This window comes from Cherax quadricarinatus, chromosome 78, assembly GCF_038502225.1.
Source record: "Cherax quadricarinatus isolate ZL_2023a chromosome 78, ASM3850222v1, whole genome shotgun sequence".
NCBI classification, from domain to species: Eukaryota; Metazoa; Arthropoda; class Malacostraca; order Decapoda; family Parastacidae; genus Cherax; species Cherax quadricarinatus.
This window is the reverse complement of record NC_091369.1, coordinates 2,827,679-2,854,024: the sequence shown is the minus strand read 5'-3', so window position 1 is coordinate 2,854,024 and position 26,346 is coordinate 2,827,679. Positions and strand designations below refer to the sequence as shown.

Here is a 26,346-nt window from a genome sequence, read left to right as displayed (position 1 = left end):
GTATTATACATAATGGCCCAGGATAGATGAAAATGTTTCTTTAAAATTTCATCTCAAAGTATAGGTTATTTGTGAATTATTCCAGCCATGACATTGTGACTTATTCTTTCTAATGTAGAACCAATTATGTTATCAGTTATATGTGCAGTACTAAACAAATTAACGATTGATGCACATTTTTCAGAAATGGATTGCTTCTACACGTCCCATCTTAAAGGCGCACCATCTGCGACCCCAAGACTGGGAGGTGAATTCTGACCTCCGGATCAAGAAGACCTTGACTATGGATCCACTCACTGAAAATGCATAAGTGCCCCTCCCATATATTCCTTGGAAAAACTACCCACGACAAAGCAGCATCAGAAATCATCCAATTGACCTGCTGTTGATTAAGCTCCTGGTGGAATATTTTTGCTCTTTTTTGTATTGTTGTGTTGGTCTTTAGATGCCCTAATCCAGAGACAAGTAAAGGGGACACAAGTCTACAAAATGCTGACATATTAGTTTATAGAAATGTAACAGATATGCACTGTCACTTATTGCTTTTGGTCCAAATGTTTTGCCAGCACACAGTCACACATTTCTCAGAGATATGCAGTGCTCAAACACTGTTCCAAGAGACTATATATAACGTCGATAATGAAGTATCTGCTAGTGTCTATGAGGTTATTATAATAATCATGATTAAATGCTAAACCTGCAGAAATAGGAGGCAATCGGGTTTGATGCAAGAGGGCAGCTCCAGTTCTGTGAATTAAGAGCCCTTCATCAGCATTGCAGCACTCTTGAAGGAAGTGTCTGCAAAGAGTTTTGCTTCATGTTTAAATAGCCTCTGAGGTTGCTGCATTCTTATTGCAAATTTTATAAACCAATACAGTATTAATACATTAGCAACATTGACATCTTCAAAACTATAACAAAGGCTATTTTAATTCTACCACACAATTGACCAGGATTCCTCATCTTAATACAGTATTATTAATAAGATATCCATGGGGAAGTGCTAAACCGATAGGGGTCATACAGTTCCTGAGGACAGATATTTAGGTCTAATCCAAGGGGAGGGTAGCTTGAGTTCCTTGAATCAAGAACCCTTCACCAGCACCAAGGCACCCCTCTTATTATTATTATTATTATAATCAAAAAGAAGCGCTAAGCCACAAGGGCTATACAGCGGGCACCCCTCTTAGAGGGTTATCTTAGTATTACACTAATTAACTGACAGGCAAATTCTATTCAGTTCACAATATACATGTAGTCAAAAAAATTCTTTGCCTGCTAAACATTATCATGGTCAGGTAACTCACAAGGGGCCAATGCAGTATTAGTGTGAATAGTATAGAGAAAGAGTTCATTGTAAGAGATTAAAAGCATTACTGTAGCTGTTTCCAGTTGACAAAAATCCCTGGCAAGTGGTATACATAATGTAAGAGCTTTTTTTTTTTTTCGGTATTGGGAAAAAGTCAAAGTTGGGATTGTCTGTGGGTAAGCAAATTTCTGGTTGATGCACGGCAATCAAATATTAGGAGTTATGAGTGCTGCACTATTTTTCGCTGTACAATATTAGAATTAAGCCCTAAGAGGGAATGACTAAGTACTATATAGAGGTTCTATGTAGGAAGTGTTCAAAGTGTAAATTTAGGTTGAGTCAGATGCTGAAGCAGCATCAGTCACTGAAGTTAAATTGATCTGTTAACTGACCATCTGACATATGTTTATAATCACTTCTCATCTTTGTCATACCTCATTGTTTTGTACATTTACTGTATTTACTCATTTTTATCATTCATATATTCATGTTTGTGTCACACTGCAAATATAAGTTGCTGTATAATGAAGTTCCGCATATCTTGGTAGCAGCATGCATAAGTATTGTACAGTACTTGCTTAATAGGTGGAATGGACTGGACAAATATAACCATGCACGATTAGGTTAATCTTGTCTGGTAAACCTAAAATTTATCTTGTGTATGCTATATAATTACAGCCTGTCATAAAGTTTAGTTCATTCTGAAATTAGGTATAATACCTTCTGAGACTGATGTATCAGCTTGATCTAGATACAAATCATATTCAAAATATGATCAGGAAACAAAACTGCAGCCACTGCAAGTCAAAGGCTATAGGGTTGGTTAGAGTTAAAAAGTATTTGAGTAAGAAGCACTGTACTGTATTAGCATAGTTGGACATAGGATTTGTTCTTTAATTAGATAGTCTGTATAGACTACTGTCAGGGCAGTCAGTCCTTGGCTATGTGTCTCATTCTAATACTTGACATAAATTTTACTTGTTTTTAATGCCAAATGTAACTGACAAGACAATGGGCTGCACGCAGGATTTTACATCACTAATAGACAACCCAGGATCATTATTTTTGATAAACAATGCATAAGACTAGTATACAACAACACAGGTATCTTGTTTCCTTACATAAGATTGGTATGCAAGAATGCAGGTATCACGTTTCCTATTATAATTATTACTTTGTTTAAAAAATTAAATATGAAACAGGAGACAGTTACCATCAGTATAGGTAGAGTTGTTGGTAGGACCTCCGAATATTGACCACAGGAGTGCATAGTTTTTGGTAAACATCACATGACAGGTTTCCAGTAAGACAGTTTTAAAATCGGAAGAGCAATTTGACCGTGCAAGCCATTCAGCACTCTTAGCAAGATTCCTAGTTAAACTCTGAGGGTAAAAATTTAAAAACAGGGTTTACTCTGTCAGATGTTGAGCAACCCTTGGCAGGGGTAGGCAACTTAGCACCACTGCTTAGAGCCATATTTCATCGTTGTTGAGTAACAGGAGCCTTGCACTATTGTTTACTAAATCAATTTGGTCACCATTATGCAAGTAAGTTTATTTAGGCACAGGTACACATTAGTACAATTATCATAGTGTAAAATACCTAGGGTAAGTCAAAAAAAAAAGTCAGATAGCAAAAAAGTAGATAACATATGTTGATATGATAGTCGCAGACTCATTTAACCTGCATTTCACTTTGAAAAATATTTGAAAATATACACAGTACAGTACTGCGTATATATTTCTGCTAGAACACCTGTCATCCACACACACAGGAACTGCCAGCAGATGCCTTCATGCTCAAGCAATTGATTTCAATCATCTTAGTGTCATTATTATTATTGCAATTATGGGGGACCCTTATGGGTTTAACAATTAAATTAATCCAAGGGAAATGTTAAACTCATTAGGAGCCTACAGTGCCTGGAGAATGGGAGGCAGTTAAGTTTGATTCAAGGAAAGGAAGGGTAGCTCCACCTCCTTGGATAAAGAGCTTTTCATCAGCCTCAAGGCACCCCATTGCATTTATTAGTCTCATTCATTCTTTTTAATATAATACACAATTTGTTCACTAAAAGAATGTGCATGCATTTGTCTTCCATTTTCTTACATGAGGATAATGGAAAATATTTTAGTTTTCCTATTTTAGGAAATTTCTCAGTTCAGGCATGACAGGGCAGTTGTTTCCATTTGCTAACTTCAGCGATGGTGGAGGTTGATGTTAACAGGTAATGGTACCAGTGGTAAGGTTAGCTGTGGTAATTTTAACTGGTAGTTAGTAATATTAATGGTAAGAGAGATATTGTTAACGTGCCCGAGTGATAACTGCAGTTTACCTAAACATTAAGGAACGTCCCCCGCTTGCCTGCATTTAGCATTTAGTTCTATGAACTTTTCCTCTAGGTTTAAGGCTTGGGTTGCTATTGTAGGAATGGGAGGATCACATCAAAGTTACTTTGATCTGTTAGAAATTAGAAATGTTAAGCTTTTGGTTTGTAAAATATATTATTTTACTGTTATTTCTGTAAATGAGTAAATATTCCAGTGGGAATAAGTGAAGGTTAGATTAGCAAAAATTATGTGATTACATCTCGTACTTCTTTTTATTATTATATTATGGTGTCTAGTTAAACCTTGGCTGCTCTGCTCCATAATGTGCACTCTATGATTTAGAACTACAGGTACTCCTCACTTAACGCCCTACCTGTTTAACAACCGCTTGGACTTACAACCAGCTCTCCAGCCAGTGTACTGTATGTATGTTTTACCTTTTTATTGCTTTTAATGCCCAGTTCTATTTTTAATATACTAAAAATGTTATAAATAGTGCAGAGGTGACATTAAAACAATATCAAAAGATGGTTGTCACAAACCCACTACCAGAAAAGTATGCTTTAAACATTGGTAAGGGGCGGATCCTCACTTAACAACCAGTTCGCTTACCAATCTACTCTTAGAAATGGAACTTGGTCATTAAGTGAGGAATACCTGTATTATTATTATAATCAAAAAGAAGCGCTAAGCCACAAGGGCTATACAGCGAGGAATACCTGTATGATCAAACCTTGAATTTTTTTTTATAGTTTATCATTACAGGTTTTTATTATTATTATAATACCTGAGCCCATTTGAAAGTCTAAGGTGTACTACTACCCACAACAGTCAGTCGGCACCCAGGTACCTATTCACAATTAAGTGATCAAGGGCAGGTGTAAGGAGACTTGCCTATACTTTTCACCTTGCCTTAGGACAAGGCTCTAAACACTGAGCTACAAGTCACTCTGCTTACTCCACTGTGATTAAGAACTATGGCCTGGTCTAGCCAACTCGGTTCCATAATGCTCAATTCTCAGTCTTCTATACATAGTGCAGCCTGTTAGAATTTCCTGTCAAGTTCCTGGTACCTCCAGTGTGCTGTGACCTGACCATACTGTACTGTAACCTGGCCACAGTTTCATTGGTCACACTTTCAAATTTGGAACTTAAATTGATGCTGCTAATAGTAATAATAACAATAATTAATTGATCACATAGCAGAAACCTCACTCTCTTCATAGTGATAATGTGGGTAATCAAAATAATGTATTAGCAGTGTTCTGAGGTCATAATACTCTGGGGGTTTTATGCATTGCATTAATAGACTAATTTAATGGTACCTGACCAGGATGGTTTTAAAAATATACAGTGGACCCCCGCATAACGATTACCTTCACATGTGACCAATTATGTAAGTGTATTTATGTAAGTGCATTTGTACGTGTATGTTTGGGGGTCTGAAATGGACTAATCTACTTCACAATATTCCTTATGGGAACAAATTCGGTCAGTACTGGCACCTGAACATACTTCTGGAGTGAAAAAATATCGTTAACCGGGGGTCCACTGTATAATAAAATTATGTATTTTACATGCTTGTAACCATTTTTGCCAGTATTAGTGAAGCAAGTTTTTAATGACCTAGCACTAGCATTATGCCAGAGCTTTTTGTTTGGAAAAGGAGTTAATTGTATATTCATCATTCTTACCTCATGTTCTAGGATCTCCTATATTCATAATTCTGCAGCTAGATGTTTGTTACCCAAAAATGCATTGGTCAAGTATTAACTTCCAGTGAGAATTAAATCTACAGTACTGTACCTTAAACAATTCACAACTACCCCACATTTGGAGATGAAATTTTAGACAATGTTTTGGTCTGTTTTAAATTAATAATTTGATACATAAAACAAACTACACAATTTTTAAAGCACCATAACCTGGCATAAGGGTGTGTATATGGGGGTTGCTAGGCTTCACATCCAGCTTTCATATGTGTGGGGATTCTAGGCTCCACACCCAGCTCTCGGGTGTATGTGTGGGGGTTCCAGGCTCCACACCCAGCTCTTGTGTGGGGGGGGGGGAGTGCTAGGCTCCACACCCAGCTTTCATCTACTGCAGGTATTGTGCTGGACTCTGGTTTAAAAAACTGTTACAAGTTATATTTCTGACACTGGTTATTTAACCCTTAAATGGTCCAAACGTATAAATACGTTTTTTTCAACATCTGAAAGTATGTAAAAAATGTAGACTTTTTTTTTTTGTTTTACATTTGAAAACGTGTAAAAAAACTTTTATCTACATTATTTTTTTTGTTATATTTGAAAATATGTAAAAAAAAAATAATCTACTTTTGTAGCACTACGAATTTGAACATCGATCTGTTTGGACCGTTTAAGGGTTAAGAGTTTAAAATCATAAGATTATTTATATACTGTATTCTTGTGTGTACAACAGCATCAATATTTGTCCTTTGCAAAGTATAATAATGTGTAGTTAAAGTCCTCTCCGTGTTTATGTTATACCTCTAGTTGGGAACAAGAACGAGTAAGAAGTGCGGATTTCAGTATAAAGTGTTGGACAGAGAAATAGAACATTTACAGTAACCAATAGAGTTCTTTCCTGACCTAATTATTTTCAATATATACGTATTTTTAAGTGCTAAATAAACATGGGTTATATAGCACCATGACCTAAAATTGGTTTTGCAAAATTGGTTTTGCAAGTTGTTGGCAGGAAAGTAGTTGATTGGTGAACTGTGAAACTATATTTTCTTACTTTAAAAGTACAGTAATTACAGTACATATATGGTAACAAATGGTAATAAATTTCTTATTTTCTCATGTATCACCATTCTCAGTTTGCTCTGTATAATAGTTTTTTTTTGTTAAATTATGCATAAGATGTCAAAAATATAAAATAAAAAATTTGTTTACAATCTAGTTTTTTATTCCCATTGTTTTTTATATAAAAAATGCCAAGTATATTTTTTCCACCTGTCTACCCATATTAATGTATATTTATGTAAACACATGGTAGTTACATGGTCATTACCAACCAGTATAAAATAGGCAAATTAAGCCAGGCTGGCAAATTCTAGTTATAAACCAAAGAAAAAAAAAATACAAATGCAGGATCTGTGACTCAACCCCTGCAACCACATAAAGGTGCATACACACGCACATGTACTCACCTAGTTGTATGCATGTGTTCAATAATATGGTACTGCATAACATGCTATATTAAATAAAAATATAAAATAAATAATTATATTTACAGTCTTCTTAGGAATTACGACAAACAACCCAGAGGTTCAACTGATCCTTCACCATTCAGGGAAGTGCCATGATGTTGCTGAAAGACAATAAGTTGAACCTTTGATTATATTTAAGGAAAGTGTTAAGCCAATAAAGGTTAGTTGAATGTGGAGTCTTGCAGCTAATGACACAGACAGACAAATCAAGCTCTGATTTACCATGGTATCTGCTTCTAAATAGCAACAACCTGGTGGAACAGGTAATCATCAGAGAAGCCTGGCTCCAAGTCAGGTTGCAAGGGCACAACCCTTGAAATCAACTGGGTATATCATGTTTTTCTCAAGAACCTGAGAGTATTTAACATGATAAATTTAGGAGGGCCTACTGACTGTAGGAGTGTTCCATAAACTCTCCCAGAATTTGGAAATAAGGCTAAAAATATTTGACTGAACTTAAAGGTAAGTAATGCAGACATTGGAAGACAGATGAGAAAGAAGTCATTGACCTATACCTTGAGAGCAAACCATCCAGGTCAACTATACCATAATAACCTTCCTACTTGTTGGGTCATCTTACCCCCAAGGCTACTAAGACATAAAAGAAATGCCATGCCTCCTGGAACTCTCCTGCAGCAGCTTAGGATCCTTAACTATTAAACACTGGATGGATGCGAACTCTTCTGCTCCCATCTGTCTTTTTGATGGTGGCTTCAAGGGAGAGGGACATTTACACTTGTGACATATGCAAAAATAATAAAGGATTCATAATGTGATAAAGTAAAAATAATATCAAACCTGTACTTGTTGATGGTGAAGGGGTCTTGGTCCAGGGAATTTGAGTTGTTCTCTCTTTGAAAAAAACTGACATTGTCCCATTCCCCTAGCACTGTATGACACAGATCTGCATTTTCTTTATGGCTGTAATAATAATGATGATAATAATAATAATAATAAATAGATGGTGCAGGATTACCAAGGGAATGATTCTGAGGGCTGAGATGCTGAAGTGATTTGGGAATTAAAAGAGGAAAGGCATAGGAAGATGAAGAGGGGTGGAAGGAAAGAGGTAGCAATCATTCCAAGAATGGTTAAAAGGAAGGAGTAAAGGAGGGTTTGAGTGTAAATGGCTTGAGCATCTAACAGGCTTGTGTGAGTTAGATGAGACTGAGTGGAGACAAGTGGTTTTAATGCTTCATGTGTTGTTGGAGTATGAGCAAGGTAACATTCATGAAGGGCTTCAAGGGAACTGGTTAGCCAAACTTGAGTCCTGGCAGTGGGAAGTACAGTGCTTGTACTATGGAGGGGGTGGGAGTGTTGCAATCAGAGGGTCATCTGAACTGTGGTACGAGCACACTTCTGGAAGGGGTATGTAGTGAAACTATTCTATTCAGATATTTAAGAGCGAAAGTGTCAGCAGATAGATCTATGAAAGATGAGGGGTGAAAAAAAGGTGTCTGGTGTGTAAAGGCATCAGTAGAGAAAGAAGTTTATCCATGGAGGCAAAATGGGAAATTTACCAGAGTACAATAGCACCAATACTTCTGTAAGGGTGTGAGGCATGGGCTTTAAACACTGCAGCGAGGAGAAAGCTGGAGGCAGTGGAAATGCTGTGTTTGAGAGTAATATGCAGTGTTCATATTATGCAGAGAATCCGATGCACAGAAATTAGAAGATTATGGATTACAAAGGGTATAATTGAGAGAGACAGAGGGCCTATCAGGTAAAAGAAGAAATCAAACCTGTAGGAATCAAATTAATAATTTGGTGAAGCTTTAAATATGGGATGTCAAATGACTTCCACACCAGGCAAGTTCTAAGACAATAAAAAACATGACATTGACTAACCCTAAGAGTCAGACTGTACGCAAAGTATAAATGTCAACGATACCAGTCAACATAAAAGATGTTGAGAAGTAAAGCTAACAGCAAGAAACTACCATGTCTTTCAGTACAATAAAAAGAGAGTGTCATCGGCTAATCCAAAGAGATGAGTCTTAGGCCGAAATATCCTTCAAGGAGCATGTATACTCTTTATACACTACCACCTTCCTAGCTCTGCTAATTATGGTAGTACTCCATAGATAATGCTCAATTTAGGTAGTTGACTTAATGGATTTAAAGCCTAGTGAAGACATAAAGAACAAAAAGGCACAATACTGTGACTGGAACAATACACAAATAACCCATACAGTGGAGAGAGAAACTTATGACAATGTTTCAGTCCGACTTGTACCATTTACAAATGGTCCAAGTTGGACTGAAATATCGTCATAAGCTCATCTCGCCTATGTGCAGGTTATCTGTGTAGTGTCTAGTGAATACATAAGGGTCATTAAGGTTGATACTATATACACTGTCCCACACCTGAACATACACTACAAAATATATTTTGTAGATGAATGGTTCAAAGAACCGACACGTTGTTAAATTAGACACATGTGCAACTCTTGGGTATCTTTATTGAGGAAACGTTTCGCCACACAGTGGCTTCATCAGTCCATACAAAGGATAAACTTGAAGAACAGGAGGAGAATGAGGTAATCAGTCCCTCAGCCTTGAGTCGATGTGGTCAGTCCATCAATCAAGATTGATGGACTGACCACATCGACTCAAGGTTGAGGGACTGATTACCTCAATCTCCTCCTGTTCTTCAAGTTTATCCTTTGTATGGACTGATGAAGCCACTGTGTGGCGAAACGTTTCCTCAATAAAGATACCCAAGAGTTGCACATGTGTCTAATTTAACAAAATATATTTTAATGAAGTTGCTTGCCTTCTCAAACAATACAAACCTTCATTATAATATGCTGTGTTTGAAGGATAGTGCTAGCTTGGTTCATTATAAAATATTTACAAGATTTAACCCCTTCAGGGTCCAAGGCCAAAATCTGAAGTGGTGCCCCAGTGTCCAAGAATTTTCCAAAAAAAATTTGTTATTTTTTCATATGAAATGGCAGAGAATCTTTTTGTGAAGGTAATAAAACAAAAAGTACGAAATTTGATGGAAAATTGACGAAATTATGCTCTCGCAAATTTTGATGTGTCAACGATATTTACGAATCGGCGATTTTGCCGACTTGACTCCCATTTTAGGCCACTTACATAATTCCAGTCGACCAAATTCTTAGCTATTCCACTAGTATTACTTCTATTCTATCGACTGAGCACAAGAAATCGCCAAGTCAACTGTTTCAACTACAAAATAAAATGATCGGAAATTGGTAATTTGGCCAATTTAACACAAAGTTCAAAATATTCAAATTTCAAAATAGCGTCCAGAATAAACAATGTAGGTATTCCTGGCACTAAACTAACATTTCCTCTGTTCATTAGTTACGTTTTGAGGCTTTACAAATAAATCCCATTTTGATTTTTTATTCACATAATGAATTTTTATTCACACCAAAAAATAGAAGATTTACTGTAATGCAATATTGTAATAATTGTATAAATATCATCACCACATTTGTGAATGTATATTAGAACCACCAGCTGGCGTGTATTAGACGTGTGAGGTCGTTTGTTTACTCTTGAACATTGGCAAAAATTTAACATTTCCGCTACTTTGAGCTCAGTTTCAAGCCATTTCCAGTGCTAAAACCAATCAAAATCATCTCTATTTCTGTAATATGTCTTCCATTCTATCAAATGAGACCAAGAAATTGCAAATACAACTATAAAAAACATACGAAAAAACACTGCAAAGTTGCTGTTTTAATCAAAAATTTTGGTTTCAGTTTTTTCTCTCATTATACACAGTGTGCTGCAGGATTTGTTTTATGTGGTGCACACATACCACATAGATATATTCTCTCATATCTAGGCCCAAGTGTACCACTCACAGTTTATCAGAGTGAGCTGAGCTCATGACGTAGATCTACGGTTTGGACCCTGAACGTAAAGCCGTAGATCTACGGGACGGACTCTGAAAGGGTTAATAATACACTTCCTTATTTCTCATAAATGATGAACTAAAACTTTTCTCATTTATCTTTCACAAAAGTTTAAATAAGCATATAAATCAGGTGTGAGGCTATAAATTAAAATAAGTTAGGTGTTGTTGTATAGTGACTGAGACATACATTGTTTCGATGCAAGACTTGCTAGGTGCTGCTACTATAAATAGAGACCACAGTATTAGGCATGTAAATTATACATTAAAGACAGTAATACATCCATATTATTACTGTGTATTAACAAAAATAAAATGTTTTGCAAAATAATAAATATGTCTTGAAATTACATTACAAATCACTTCAGACAAACAAAGAAGAGTTAACAATAAATTACTTTGTTTGTGCTTCTTTCCAGAAAAGCTTAATGGCAGGATGTCCCTTCTTTGTTACTACCATAGTCCTCTGCTTCTCATCAGAGTATATAAGAACACCTTTGCTGGATGCAAAGTTAGATAAGAGGGAGAAGTCATGAACAGACATAAAATCCTTGTAGAGGACACCTTCACTGAACTCCAAACGCTCTCTTTCCAGCTCCCACAGTTTAATCTGGAATAAAATAAATGAGCATATTACAGGACAGTAGTGAGTTTAATTACCTTAATTAAAACAAATAAATAGTGAAGCAATAAACAGATTCTCTCTCTCTCTCTCTCTCTCTCTCTCAGTCCTGACTTGCTTATGGCCCAGGATGGACAGAAATGTTATCAAACAAGTTACCTCAATTTTTTTTTTAACAAACTAGCTGTATCCCACCCAAGCAGGGTGACCTAAAAAGAAAAGTGACACTTTCTCTTTTTAAATTTAGTAATGTATACAAGAGAAATTACTAGCCACTTGCTCCCAGCATTTTAGTCACCTTTTACGACATGCATGGCTTAAGGAGGAAGAATTCTGTTCCACTTTCCCAAGGAAGTGGAACAGAATTCATGTCAATTGTAAACTGGTCCAGCCACATATTTGTCTTTTATGTTTCAGATTTTAAACAGTCATGAAGAGAAAGACACACATAGCAATATTTCACTCTCTTCTCAGACACTGAATGTCCATGGTTCAATCCCCAGCATGGGTGGAAACACTGGGCATGTGTCCTTACACTTGTTATCACTGTTCACCTAGCAGTAAGTAGGTACCTGGGTGTTAGTCACCTGGTGTGGGTTGCATGTGGAGGACAAGACTGAAGGACCACAACAGAAATTGAAGAGACAGTTCTCAATGACACACTGACTTTTTTGGGTTATCCTGCGTGCCTAACCTTCCGGGTTAAAAATCTGAACAAATCTTATCTTATTTTAAAGGCGTGTTCTGCTACACGAGTCTTTACCTTCTTGTTGTCAGTACCGCACTTAAACCAACTTGTTTTTAATGGTTCTTTGGACTATTATTATCCTCTTCATTCTTGTTGCTATGTTTGCAGCTGTTAGTACATTGGCACTTCATTTATCTGGAAACACTCTCTCCTTATAGTTAAACGAAGAACTATTACCGTAATGACACGACTGTAAACAACTCACTGAATGGAGTGAGGTTTAAATTCATGGCAAGGTAGTCCCAAAAACTAGCAGGCCAGTGTGTTATCAGGTACAACCAACCATGCCAAATCAACCAGGATGTAATGCATATGTTTGCCAGTGTGTTACCAGCAGCAATAGCCTGGTTGACCAGGCAAGCACCACACAAGCCTGACCCATGGCTGGGCTGTGAAGTAGAAAAACTCTTGGAACCCACAAAAGGTATCTTGCAAAGATATTTTGGAATGAATGACTATCCTTTAAAAGTGTATTAAACCAAAGTCCAAACTGTGCTGATTGACACTGAGTCTAGCATTTCTAAATAAGCAAAATAGCCTAGTTTTTTTCTTTTACACAGGGTTTGACAAGGTTACGTTAAGGATTCCTAACTTTACTGACAGCCTATTGACAAGTTAAGGATTCCTAACTTATTGACAAGCAAAGAGCTGTTACCTTCATCAGCTCATTTTAAAGCCATTTTTTATTGTTATGAGAGTACAGTACTGCTATTTTACCTGTTCTAATAGAACCGCTTAGGACTAGGATTCCATTTTTATTGACCATTTTAGGATTCACTTGCCATGGGTTCAAACCCCACCTATTCCCTGGTGTTTTTGCAGTCATGTTGTTATGATTTTGCAAGTTATTTAATAGTGAAATGATATTTCTATGCCTTTTTCTTTTTCTATTTCCTCTGGGGATTCAATCACTGGACCTCAGTGATAAGAGGTGCAACTTTCATCACTGGGCTATGGCTGTTATTAACAGGAATGCGACTGACTGGAGAAAAATCAGAGAAGCAATTAAAGCTCAAATCAAGAAAGGAAAGATGAAATTAACCCTTAAACGGTCCAAACGTATATATACGTTTTTTCAACATCTGAAAGTATGTAAGAAAATGTAGATCTTCTTTTTTGTTTTGCATTTGAAAACGTGTAAAAAAACTTTAATCTACATTTTTTTTTTGTTATATTTGAAAATATGTAAAAAAAAGTAGATCTGCTTTTGTAGCACTACGAATTTGAACGTCGATTTGTTTGGACCGTTTAAGGGTTAAAAGAACACTAACACAGTAGGGTGTCCTATGCCTACTCACATCTCTTAAACAGTTACATTATATTTTAGGAATAGCAAAATTCTCTTGCAAATCTTCATTTCATGAAATTCTATTTAAACTTTTTTTTAACGCACCAGCCATCTCCCACCGAGGGAGGGTATATCTGGAGAGGGTATACATGTACCTATACCCGGAGAGGGTTTCGGGGATCAATGCTGCCACTGTCCAGTCTGTGACCAAAACAGGGTGACCCAAACAGAAAAATGAAAGTTTTTCTTTTATTTGTTTACATATAGTAATTTATACAGGAGAAGAGGTTACCAGCCCCTTGCCCCCAGCATTTTAGTCAGTTTTGTGTGAGAGGGGCTTGAGCTTCCAGCAAGCATGCATGAGCATGTTAGATAGAAGAGAATGGAGACATATGATTTTTTAGGATTTGACGTGCTGTTGGAGTGAGCAAGGTAACATTTATGAAGGGATTCAGGGAAACTGGCAGGCTGGACTTCAGTACAGTGTCTGCACTCTGAAGGAGGGGCGTTAATGTTGCAATTTTATAACTGTAGTGAGGCATGCCTCTGGTAAGACAGTGATGGAGTGAATGATTATAAAAGATTTTCTTATTTGGGCCACCTGCCTTGGTGGGAAACAGCCGATGTGTTAATAAAATAAAAACAAAAAGAAAATTTTTTTTACATGAATTGTGCCAAATATCCTTAAAATTCAGGTCAAAAGTTTTGACAGACCTGAAGCCTGGCTGGAAGAGTTGGGAGTGTACCTTGCACTTAAAGTTCAAGCCCCTCCACCACTCTGCACTGAATGAGCCATACTGATTTAGCACTTTACATGAATATAATATAATTAACACACCTGGTCAGCCACAGTGCGTGGAACCACTGGACTGTTCTTGAACATCTGGGGGTGACAATGCTGCCGCAGGAAACTTGTAATCTGTTCAGCACCAATACCCTTCAAGAGTGCCCGACGCACACTGCTACGAGAGATACTTGCAACCACCATGTTGGGAAATCTGCAAGTTTAAGTTTAGTATATACACCAATTAACTTTTTGTATTAAAATAAAAAAATAATCCCATGAATATGTAATCAGTGAGTCTGGTAATGGTCCCAAGGATTACATTTACTCCATTAACTACTAAGCTTTAAAGTGATGCAATTACTATCATGGCTCATTACATTTTTGTTAAATACTGAATATAATGAAGATACAGAATTAGTCTGAGCCAGACAATTTCTAAAGTGCATGCTTATATTATTGATCTTTTATGAAGTTCAACACTTTTTATGCCACAATGAATTTCATGACTCATACAAAATTACAAGTTTCCTCTCACTGTGACAAATACATCCTTATGATGGTACAAGTCTTGTATTTCATGCTGCAATCAGTATTTACTCATTCCACAGAGCTAGCTATCAGTGTTAAAGATAAGAAATCCTACTAGGCCAACCCCAGATACTGTCAAATAACCCAGCAAGCTATGAAACTGTTAAGCTACCAGTCATCTGATGCACAGAGAATCATGTTCAAAGGCAACTGGAATAGATCAGACCCATTGTGGCAAAGAAAAAAAAATTCTTCCTTCTTCAACTTTAAGTATTTTCTGCCAGCTGGGATTCAGAATCCCACAGAATCATATGTAACAGAACCTAAACTAGGAAAAATCAGAACACTCAGAAGCAGATTAAACCCCACATAGAAGATTTGTTTGTTGGTTTATTAGGTTCAAAGCCTCTCAGCTATACAAGAGTCATGTAACCTGTACAATCAAGGATACTTTAATTCCTAAAATAAACCATTAAATTAATCTCTGTATATACGTATACATCTCTCAGTGTATACAACCTTCCCACAAGGGAAGAGGGGAACACAAAATGTATTTAGAAACTCTAAGCTTCAAAAGCCTTAATGTGCAATAGGCAATATATTTGGCATTAACATATAAAAAACCCAGGTGCTGAATCCCATGGCAGTCAAGCCGTGCAGTGTGACATCTGGAGTAGAGTGACAATGACCTCATACTTGACATGTAAGCCCTGGCTCACTTCGCCCACCTTCACAGAATTGATTAAAACATGTAGGTTTTGACATCCTGTAAACCTTCAGAAATCAATGACAGTAACATGAAGAACACTGTATAAGACTAGGCTTTAAAAATACAGTATATGGCTATCACATTCATGCCTTGCAAGCTCCCTCATTTAGTACAAGCAACAAAGAAGTTGGATGTCCTGGCCCCAAGTGAAACAAAGCTGAAGGGGGTAGGGGAGTTTCGGTGGGGAGAAATAAATGGGATTAAATCTGGAGTATCTGAGAGAGTTAGAGCAAAGGAAGGGGTAGCAGTAATGTTGAAGGATCAGTAATGGAAGGAGAAAAGAGAATATGAATGTGTAAATTCAAGAATTATGTGGATTAAAGTAAAGGTTGGATGCAAAAAGTGGGTCATAATAAGCATGTATGCACCTGGAGAAGAGAGGAATGTAGAGGAGAGAGAGAGATTTTGGGAGATGTTAAGTGAATGTATAGGAGCCTTTGAACCAAGTGAGAGAGTAATTGCAGTAGGGGACCTGAATGCTAAAGTAGGAGAAACTTTTAGAGAGGGTGTAGTAGGTAAGTTTGGGGTGCCAGGTGTAAATGAAAATGGGAGCCCTTTGATTGAACTTTGTATAGAAAGGGGTTTAGTTATAGGTAATACATATTTTAAGAAAAAGAGGATAAATAAGTATACAAGATATGATGTAGGGCGAAATGACAGTAGTTTGTTGGATTATGCATTGGTAGATAAAAGACTGTTGAGTAGACTTCAGGATGTACATGTTTATAGAGGGGCCACAGATATATCAGATCACTTTCTAGTTGTAGCTACATTGAGAATAAAAGGTAGATGGGATACAAGGAGAATAGAAGCATCAGGGAAGAGAGAGGTGAAGGTTTATAAACTAAAAGAGGAGGCAGTTAGGGTAAGATATAAACAGCTATTGGAGGATAGATGGGCTAATGAGAGCATAGGCAACGGGGTTGAAGAGGTATGGGGTAGGTTTAAAAATGTAGTGTTGGAGTGTTCAGCAGAAGTTTGTGGTTACAGGAAGGTGGGTGCGGGAGGGAAGAGGAGCGATTGGTGGAATGATGATGTAAAGAGAGTAGTAAGGGAGAAAAAGTTAGCATATGAGAAGTTTTTACAAAGTAGAAGTGATGCAAGGAGGGAAGAGTATATGGAGAAAAAGAGAGAGGTTAAGAGAGTGGTGAAGCAATGTAAAACGAGAGCAAATGAGAGAGTGGGTGAGATGTTATCAACAAATTTTGTTGAAAATAAGAAAAAGTTTTGGAGTGAGATTAACAAGTTAAGGAAGCCTAGAGAACAAATGGATTTGTCAGTTAAAAATAGGAGAGGAGAGTTATTAAATGGAGAGTTAGAGGTATTGGGAAGATAGAGGGAATATTTCGAGGAATTGTTAAATGTTGAAGAAGATAGGGAAGCTGTGATTTCGTGTATAGGGCAAGGAGGAATAACATCTTGTAGGAGTGAGGAAGAGCCAGTTGTGAGTGTGGGGGAAGTTCATGAGGCAGTAGGTAAAATGAAAGGGGGTAAGGCAGCCAGGATTGATGGGATAAAGATAGAAATGCTAAAAGCAGGTGGGGATATAGTTTTGGAGTGGTTGGTGCAATTATTTAATAAATGTATGGAAGAAGGTAAGGTACCTAGGGATTGGCAGAGAGCATGTATAGTTCCTTTGTATAAAGGCAAAGGGGACAAAAGAGAGTGCAAAAATTATAGGGGGATAAGTTTGTTGAGTATACCTGGTAAAGCGTATGGTAGAGTTATTATTGAAAGAATTAAGAGTAAGACGGAGAATAGGATAGCAGATGAACAAGGCGGCTTTAGGAAAGGTAGGGGGTGTGTGGACCAGGTGTTTACAGTGAAACACATAAGTGAACAGTATTTAGATAAGGCTAAAGAGGTCTTTGTGGCATTTATGGATTTGGAAAAGGCTTATGACAGGGTGGATAGGGGGCAATGTGGCAGATGTTGCAGGTGTATGGTGTAGGAGGTAGCTTACTGAAAGCAGTGAAGAGTTTTTACGAGGATAGTGAGGCTCAAGTAAGAGTATGTAGGAAAGAGGGAAATTATTTCCCAGTAAAAGTAGGCTTTAGACAAGGATGTGTGATGTCACCGTGGTTGTTTAATATATTTATAGATGGGGTTGTAAGAGAAGTAAATGCGAGGGTCTTGGCAAGAGGCGTGGAGTTAAAAGATAAAGAATCACACATAAAGTGGGAGTTCTCACAGTTGCTCTTTGCTGATGACACTGTGCTCTTGGGAGATTCTGAAGAGAAGTTGCAGAGATTGGTGGATGAATTTGGTAGGGTATGCAAAAGAAGAAAATTAAAAGTGAATACAGGAAAGAGTAAGGTTATGAGGATAACAAAAAGATTAGGTGATGAAAGATTGGATATCAGACTGGAGGGAGAGAGTATGGAGGAGGTGAATGTATTCAGATATTTGGGAGTGGACGTGTCAGCGGATGAGTCTATGAAAGATGAGGTGAATCATAGAATTGATGAGGGGAAAAGGGTGAGTGGTGCACTTAGGAGTCTGTGGAGACAAAGAACTTTGTCCTTGGAGGCAAAGAGGGGAATGTATGAGAGTATAGTTTTACCAACGCTCTTATATGGGTGTGAAGCATAGGTGATGAATATTGCAGCGAGGAGAAGGCTGGAGGCAGTGGAGATGTCATGTCTGAGGGTAATGTGTGGTGTGAATATAATGCAGAGAATTCGTAGTTTGGAAGTTAGGAGGAGGTGTGGGATTACCAAAACTGTTGTCCAGAGGGCTGAGGAAGGGTTGTTGAGGTGGTTTGGACATGTAGAGAGAATGGAGCGAAACAGAATGACTTCAAGAGTGTATCAGTCAGTAGTGGAAGGAAGGCGGGATAGGGGTCGGCCTAGGAAAGGTTGGAGGGAGGGGGTAAAGGAGGTTTTGTGTGCGAGGGGCTTGGGCTTCCAGCAGGCATGCGTGAGCGTGTTTGATAGGAGTGAATGGAGACAAATGGTTTTTAATACTTGACGTGCTGTTGGAGTGTGAGCAAAGTAACATTTATGAAGGGGTTCAGGGAAACCGGCAGGCCGGACTTGAGTCCTGGAGATGGGAAGTACAGTGCCTGCACTCTGAAGGAGGGGTGTTAATGTTGCAGTTTAAAAACTGTAATGCAAAGCACCCTTCTAGCAAGACAGTGATGGAGTGAATGATGGTGAAAGTTTTTCTTTTTCGGGCCACCCTGCCTTGGTGGGAATCGGCCAGTGTGATAATAAAAAAAAAATAAAATAAAAAGTTCCTTCAGTGTCCTATAGTCGTCTTTCCAATGATAATTAGCTAGTTCCATGGGCAAGAGTAAACACCGGAATATAAGACATTACAATTGTGAGGCTGTATTTCTGCAGTAATAGGCAACGAGCAATTTAATGGAGGTCATGATAAAGCATTTGACATGGAAACAGATATTAATTTCAGCATTTTATTAAATAAAAGGCTGAAAAATTGTAATTTTTTTAGTTACCTGCCCTCTATATCTGAGAAAATAGAAAGAAGTGCAATCTGGAGCTCAGAAACAGTGTAGGCATATATCCGATAATTTGTTTCAATCACCAGATAACCATGTTTGTGGGCATCGATGGTGCCCTGGAAGAGAATGAGTAATTAGCTGTTAGCACATCAGAAACAACTTTCTTTACATAGTTACCACATTTGCATATATTTTTTTTAACTCTTATGCTGCTAGTGTTAATCCTCACAGGCTATTGAAAACTAACACATTCTGAATGATATGTTAAAGGTATAAAATTTACTTGTAAAACTACCAGAAAGTTGAGAAAATACTATAACTCAATCACTCTCATATTTGAGAATTTCATTAACATGTGTGAGAAAGATGCTTTAACTTAGCTGACTTTACTTAAATATTTGAAAGCATTAATAAATGATGGAATTATTTATTTGGCCTCAGTCTCTTTGCCTGTTTGATAAGTGTCTATAAATAATGCCTTAAAGTAAATATTTATATACTGTAGTTACACTTCCTAAACCATTAAACTGGCAGCGTTGATAAGATAAGATAATTACCCAGCCTTCATGCTGGGTAATTATCTTATCTTTCATCTCCAAAGTAACTGCTTTTGTACCATCGTAGAGTCAAAATATCGTAAGTCAAACCACCTTAAGTCAAGGAGCATCCTTTTTTTTTTTTCTCAACAAGTCAGCCGTCTCCCACCGAGTCAAGGTGACCCAAAAAGAAAGAAAATCCCCAAAAAGAAAATATTTTCATCATCAATCAACACTTTCACCTCACTCATACATAATCACTGTCTTTGCAGAAGTGCTCAGATACAACAGTTTAGAAGTATATACACCTACCATCCGACTTACGACCTGCTCGACTTACGACCACTCGACTTACGACCGTGTTTTTTATGCCAAATTTCTGGGAAATAAACAACTATTTGTGTTGTACACAGTGTTTATCCTAAACCTTACAGTATAAAATATAGTACTAACAGCATAAAAAATAAAGTAAAACATGAAATACCAAAATAAAACAATAAAATAAAGTCATTACAAAAATGTTTTGTTGATATTCAGTAGTAAAGTTTGACTAACAGCCATTTCGACTTACGACCGGTTTCTCGGAACCGAACTCGGTCGTAAGTCGGATGGTAGGTGTATATAAAGATGTAAAACATATCCCTCCAAACTGCCAATATCCCGAATCCCTCCTTTAGAGTGCAGGCATTGTACTTCCCATTTCCAGTACTTAAGTCCAGCTATATAAAAATAAACGGTTTCCCTGAATCCCTTCACTAAATATTACCCTGCATGCTGAAATTTTAAAGTTGGATTTGGGTTAGCTAGAAAAAAATACTGGCCCACAAAGTAGAGCATGGCAGATAAAAGTCCTGCACTCTGTTTGGTGCTATAGTGGTGACAGTGTTGAAGTATGAGTTGAATCAAGTGAATTCTCAGGTATTGTGGCATCAGGAGCAGTGATGCAAGATTGGAGGTGAAGTAAAGAAGATTCTGAGGAATGTCATGAAATTAAGGAATCTTCAGGGAGCAGCAATGAAAAGCCCAGCCATCCACTTCAAGACATAACCAGCCCCTCAACCTCTTGCACTTCTAAACTCCTTTCTCCCCCAAAAATGGTATCTGCTTCATAACATGACAGTGACTGTAGTGTTGGTGATGATGACGTGAAGACAAATATGAATATAAGATAGAAAGTGCCAATTCTAGAATTACTGATGCAAGATATTCTCCTAGAAAATGTAAGAATGCACACTGTAGGAAGCAGATTACACTTTCTAGCTTATTGTCATATCCATCATCACCTCCACATTATCAAAACTGCAATTACTATCATGTAATGAAGAAAAATACCTTTTCCTTTAAGTTACCGTGTTTAAAAAACAGTGAAGTCTTGATGTGATGTGAATGGTAAGGCGATTTATAATTATGTTAAACATTCAGACTCACCTTATTTTGGCCAGCAGTGATGTTCAGTGCTAATCTAGTGGGATAAAACCTGCCAGAAATTCGTTTGCGCAGGTACACAAGACCAAATTCCCGAAGATGTTGGAGGAAAGTAAGAAGCTCATTATCCATTCCCTCCATGCTGTAATCCTGAAAAAAAATATATGTTAATAAACTGAGTTTATGATGGGACTCTTGAAACCTGCAGAGCCAACCTAGGATATCTGGAGGGGGTAAGGATGTGTGGGGATGCTGTGCTTGATAGGGTCATTCAAACTGTAAGTCCATGCATTTTTGGAAAGACAGCTAGAAAATGCTGTACTATATTGCAGCTTATTAGAGGCATTATTTTTCCATAAAACGTCTCCAATAACCACCCTGCGTCCTATAAACTGAAGGTCAGTGACGGGATCTGTAAGTTTGGAGTGTGGGGTGGGTTGTAGCTCTCCCAGTTATGTCCGATGCTGAGCCATTGAGACTAAAACAAGTCTTATAAGCCGTGAAATACGGTAACTTCATGGGGACGCGGAAAAGAATCTTTCCTCCGTAAGCCATGCGTGTCATAAGAGGCGACTAAAATGCCGGGAGCAAGAGGTTAGTAACCCCTTCTCCTGTATACATTACCCTGTATACATTACTCCTGTATACATTACCCTGTATACAGGGTGACTTTTTTTAGGTCACCCTGCCTCGGTGGGATATGGCCAGTTTGATGAATAAAAAACTTTCATTTTTCTTTTTAGGTCACCCTGCCTCAGTGGAAGATGCCCAATGTGTTGAAAAAAAAAATAAAAGCTAAAAAATAAGTAATGTTGAGTGGTTACCTTCCTCTGGTCACTCTACTTTGGGATAAATGGCTGATGTGTTAGAAAATCATGTTGCTTTACTTACGCATAGAAGGTTCCTAAACAACTTGACACAAGAGATTGTTTTGAAATTTTCAAATAGATACTCACAAAATAAGATTAAAAAGTACTGTACATGGATTAAATATTAATTGATAAAGAATTTATACAAATCATTTTATTATACTGAGTTTCATATTATTCTACTTAGCCAAATGATTATTATTCATTATATCAGTACTGTACTCGAAAGCAAAGTGATAAACCCACACGAGTAAAACAGCATTAAACAAACTTACAAAATGTAAATATAGAGAACAACTTGTGTATAATTCAAACAGCAATGACTCGTGTGAAAGATTAACGAGAATAATTTTTTCATAATATGAAATACATATTGCCCATATAAAGCACATGTTTAAATATTGTACCACTCACCTTACCTAGAGTTGAGAATGACAGCTTAAAAAGGAATGTGAGACATGACACAAGGCTGAGGCCACGTTCTGTCACGGTCTCTAAATATTTCAGGATGAAGAACCAAACTTGTGAAGCCGTGTCAAGGAGGAGAAACTGAAAACCTGAGCTGGTTATCTGCATGTTGTCCGACTCATCACTGCTGTTAGCAATGTAACACAAATCGGTATTAATAAACTAGGATATCAAAAAGCATATTATGAAGTATGTAATACGTACAAAGATTTTACAATAGTCATCTAGTTGGGCTGAGAAAATACCTTTCAATAAGGCCTGCATGAAGGAGTGTGAGCATGGCATCTCGGGAGATGGCTGTCTGGCCCTGCCCAGGCTGCACCAGGAACTGCAAAACACTTTCCCATCTATCCATTGCATATTTGTCTAGAAACTCGATGTCTCGTTGATGTGGATCTGGGTCTAAAGCAGCAGACATAGTCCATGGTTTTCCACTAAAGAAAAGAATATAGATGGATCAAACAATTTTGCTAGATAATAGAATTTATTATTGCAATCAAAGCCAAGCATTAAACCCACAAGGGTACCAGGTAACAGAAGCTACTCCTTTTAACCTATTATTTTGTATTACAAAGAAATAATACACTAAACCTTACCCTCCAAGCACAGCCACTTTAAGATTCTCTCTAAAAGTGTTGTTGAGTTTGATGGCCATATTACCCTGGTGGTCCTTCACTTCCTGCCATATATACATGTCAAGCAGGACCTGTGTGCCCTGCCGGTGCTCTGAAGCAATGTCTCCGAGGTCTCTGTGAATATAAATTTCTTTACAAATACAAATCTGTATTTCTTTATGTGGTACAAAAGATTAGTAAGCACAAAAGAAAGCCACTAGACATCAGTCAGTTTTGACTTTCGTCTCAAGATCATTCCCAATTCTTCAGTTATCAAAAATTCCTGAAATGTTTTTTTAGTCTATTTTCTCATATTCTGATGACTGACTGTAAACTAAATAACACTCTGGTTTGTCCCTGACCCTTATCAAGTCATGACTGAAATGTCTTCTAAGATTTTTCCCTGCAGACTGCAGGTTAATAGTGAACTATTCCAGCTGCTGTATTGTAGGTTTTATTCTTTTAATTATCAGAATAAGCTTTGTCTATGGTAATGTTCTAAGGAGAAACTTTTCCTTATATCAAAAGGAAAGCCAGTTCTGAGGAAAAAACTTTCATTACAGCTTCTTACACCTCACAATTAACCTTTTCTAAATTATTTCCATTGCTCGTGCTCCCAGAAACTTCAAAATTCAGTGTGTCCTTTTCAAGTCTAGCAACAAAAAACATATTTCTTTATATTTAGTATGTACTTTACAACTTTTACTTGGAACAAAGTATTGTGCAAGCCTTTCATGACCCCCTTGATTGCTATTCCTTTCAAGCTTTTTTTTATTTCAACAGCTGTCTCCTGCTATGTAAAGGGTGACCCAAAAAAAGAAAACATTCACCATCATTCATTCAACTGCCATCCTTCCGGAAGTGTACTAACGTCACAATCAAATTACAAATTATCTATGAAAATATATTTTGGAAAACAGTTGATATTTTAAATTAATTTTCATAAAGCTTTACATTACTGAATATAACATTTTCCATTTAATATGAGCTACTACTATAAAAAAATAAGATCCGAAATGCTTCTCACCTGCCTGGCTCGTGCTGGGGGATCCATGTGGCTAACAAAACTTGTGAGATGGGTTTGGTCACGAACAAGAGCCTCAGAATGAACTGTCGGCTCAATTCTGGAAGTTCCCTGCAAAGAAAACTTTATCTTATTTTTAATTTTTTTCACTGTGATGATAGTAGTGGCTGTTAGTACTATACGCAGAGTAAATATAAATCCAAGTGTATACCTGTATACCCTTTTGGGGCCCTAGTTCCTAGGCCTTTTGTGTATCCATATGATCTTGTGCTACTGTCCACAGGATGGATATGGGGTGCACAATAAACTAGCCACTTCTGTGGCAAAATCTAAAAATCTAAATCCAGAATGGTGCTATTGATTTACTGATTGACAGAGAATAAAAAGACACAATACCATGACTGGAACAATACACAAATAACCCGTACATAAGACCAAAACATCATAAGTTTCTGTCTTCTACGTGTGGGTTATTTGTGTATTTATGATTGATGTTTATTCAAGTTCTTTATACCAATGTTTATACATTAAGGCCATACAACAGTGACACATGAAGACTTAAGCCAGGATAACCCAACAAACGTAAAGAGTGTGATTGCCATTAAGATCTGCTTATTGCTTATCCCTGACACTTGAATTCTCTACACAATATGGATATTTAAACTCTAAAATCTTGTAAATATTTACTGACAAAGTAAGAAAATTTACTAAAAAATGCAAAGTATATATTTATACAACATTACATATGCAAAGCAACGTTGGAGCCTGTATAAGTATGTATTTATAGAATACAACCCCTACGACATTCTTAATACAGTATCATAGAGACCAAAGTCAACTGTTAGTCTTATATACCTGAAGTATACCTGGAGAGAGTTTTGGGGGTTAGCGCCCCCACGGCCCAGTCTGTGACCAAGCCTCATGGTAGATCAGGGCCTGATCAACCAGGCTGTTATTGGTGGCTGCACATAGTCCAACGTACAAACCACAGCCCGGCTGGTCAGGTACTGACTTGAGGTGGCTGTCCAGTGCCTGCTTAAAGACAGCCAGGGGTCAATTGGCAATCTCCTTTATGTATGCTGGGAGGCAGTTGAACAGTCTTGGGCCCCTGACACTTATTGTGTTGTCTCTTATCATGCTAGTGACACCCCTGCTTTTCATTGTGGGGATATTGCATTGTGTGCTGAGTCTTGCTTTTATAGGGAGTGATTTTCGTATGCAAGTTCGGTTCTAGTCCCTCTAGAATTTTCCAGGTGTATATAATCATGTATCTCTCCCGCCTGCGTTCCAGGGAATACAGGTTCAGGAACCTCAAGCGCTCCCAGTAATTAAGGTGTTTTATCTCCGTTATGCGCGCCGTGAAGGTTCTCTGTACATTTTCTAGGTCAGCAATTTCACCTGCCTTGAAAGGTGGTGTTAGTGTGCAGCAATATTCCAGCCTAGATAAAACAAGTGACCTGAAGAGTGTCATCATGGGCTTGAATTTAAATACTTCTTTTTCTTCCCGACATGTGTAAGTATGTAAGTATATTTAGGCACAGGTACACATAAGTACAATTATCATACATAGTGTAAATTACCTAAGGTAACCCAAAAAAGTCAGACGAAGTAATTTCCATTTGGGTCCTTGTAATGAATATTGGAGTAGAGGATGGGAAGTAATCAGCTTTGATCCAAGGAAGGGGAGGGGCAGCTCTAATTCCCTGGATCAGGAGCCTTTCACCGACATCAAGGAACCTTCCCTTCAAGGGAATTAATACGTACTTCAATTGAAAAAAAAAATCATCTCATGGAGAAGCACTAAACCTGTAGGGGTTATAATGTGCTTGGGGAACTGGAGGCACTTAGGTTCGATTCAGTTCGTTCCTTGGATCAAGAGCTTCTCACCTCCATCAAGGACCCCCTAATAAACCCACCTGAAGACAGCGAGGCAGGTGGCGGGGTGTCTGTAGAGCCTGTCTAGCGTGTCCTTAGGTAAGGACCTCAAGTACTCCTGTAGGTTCTTACAAGTTAATGTCTGAGTACTGAAGGCGAGCATTATCTTCCTTTAATAACGTCGCTTGTAGAGAAGTAGTGAGTGTAAAGCACCAGTGATGTTCCCTCTCACTCTTCTTGTTGGGTTTATAAGAGTCACTGACGGCTTATGCACTATCGAACCCGGCTTCATTATGTTCTGTATTTTCCGGCATATAAGGCGCACGATGGACTTGTAACGGTAAATCGGTAATCATTTTCAAGGGTTTAATTACTCTCTTACTTTATGCTAAAGTGTAACCTATAGCCTACCCTTGACCTTGAGAATATAAGGCATAGAATAAGTTTTCCATGACTTTGTGGGGGGGGGGGGGGGAAGGCGCGTCTTATAATATCTTTATTTACTACAAGTACATGTACATGGTATACAGTCCTAGCTGACATCAGTGACATACT

General features: G+C 37.6%; 2 protein-coding genes across 3 annotated transcripts in view; one reads left to right on the top strand and one right to left on the bottom strand.

Annotated features, from left to right (window-relative positions):
- LOC128701551 (sodium- and chloride-dependent creatine transporter 1) overlaps window positions 1-6,562 on the top strand; it is an 84,399-nt gene extending 77,837 nt beyond the window's left edge. The window contains exon 12 of the mRNA XM_053795293.2: window positions 185-6,562. Within this exon, the coding sequence (XP_053651268.1) occupies window positions 185-310 (126 nt within the window). The 3' untranslated portion in view covers window positions 311-6,562. The remainder of the gene's footprint in view (window positions 1-184) is intronic.
- mrn (general transcription factor IIH subunit 4 marionette) lies at window positions 6,552-26,040 on the bottom strand. Of its 2 annotated transcripts, none has more exons than XM_053795294.2 (10): window positions 25,833-26,040; window positions 23,920-24,027; window positions 22,875-23,027; window positions 22,524-22,712; window positions 22,225-22,405; window positions 20,945-21,091; window positions 18,975-19,096; window positions 14,269-14,428; window positions 11,171-11,382; window positions 6,552-7,798 (listed from the first exon to the last, which is right to left on the bottom strand). In XM_053795294.2, exons 1-10 carry the CDS (start codon window positions 25,952-25,954, stop codon window positions 7,591-7,593), a joined length of 1,602 nt encoding a protein of 533 aa, XP_053651269.2. In that variant the 5' UTR covers window positions 25,955-26,040; the 3' UTR covers window positions 6,552-7,590. The 2 variants fall into 2 exon arrangements, with proteins under 2 accessions (XP_053651269.2, XP_053651271.2); XM_053795296.2 differs by having other exon boundaries at window positions 22,225-22,402.
- Window positions 26,041-26,346: the final 306 nt, after the last annotated feature.

Excerpts from the sequence above, each read along its gene's own strand:
- mrn (XM_053795294.2), bottom strand. The coding sequence starts at position 25,954 with ATGCTCGCCTTCAGTACTCAGACATTAACTTGTAAGAACCTACAGGAG. Across the intron at positions 23,028-23,919 it reads CCCCAGCACGAGCCAGGCAG|AGACCTCGGAGACATTGCTT; the intron begins GTGAGAAGCATT and ends TTATATTCACAG. Across the intron at positions 14,429-18,974 it reads TTCTCAGATATAGAGGGCAG|ATTTCCCAACATGGTGGTTG; the intron begins GTAACTAAAAAA and ends TTAAACTTGCAG.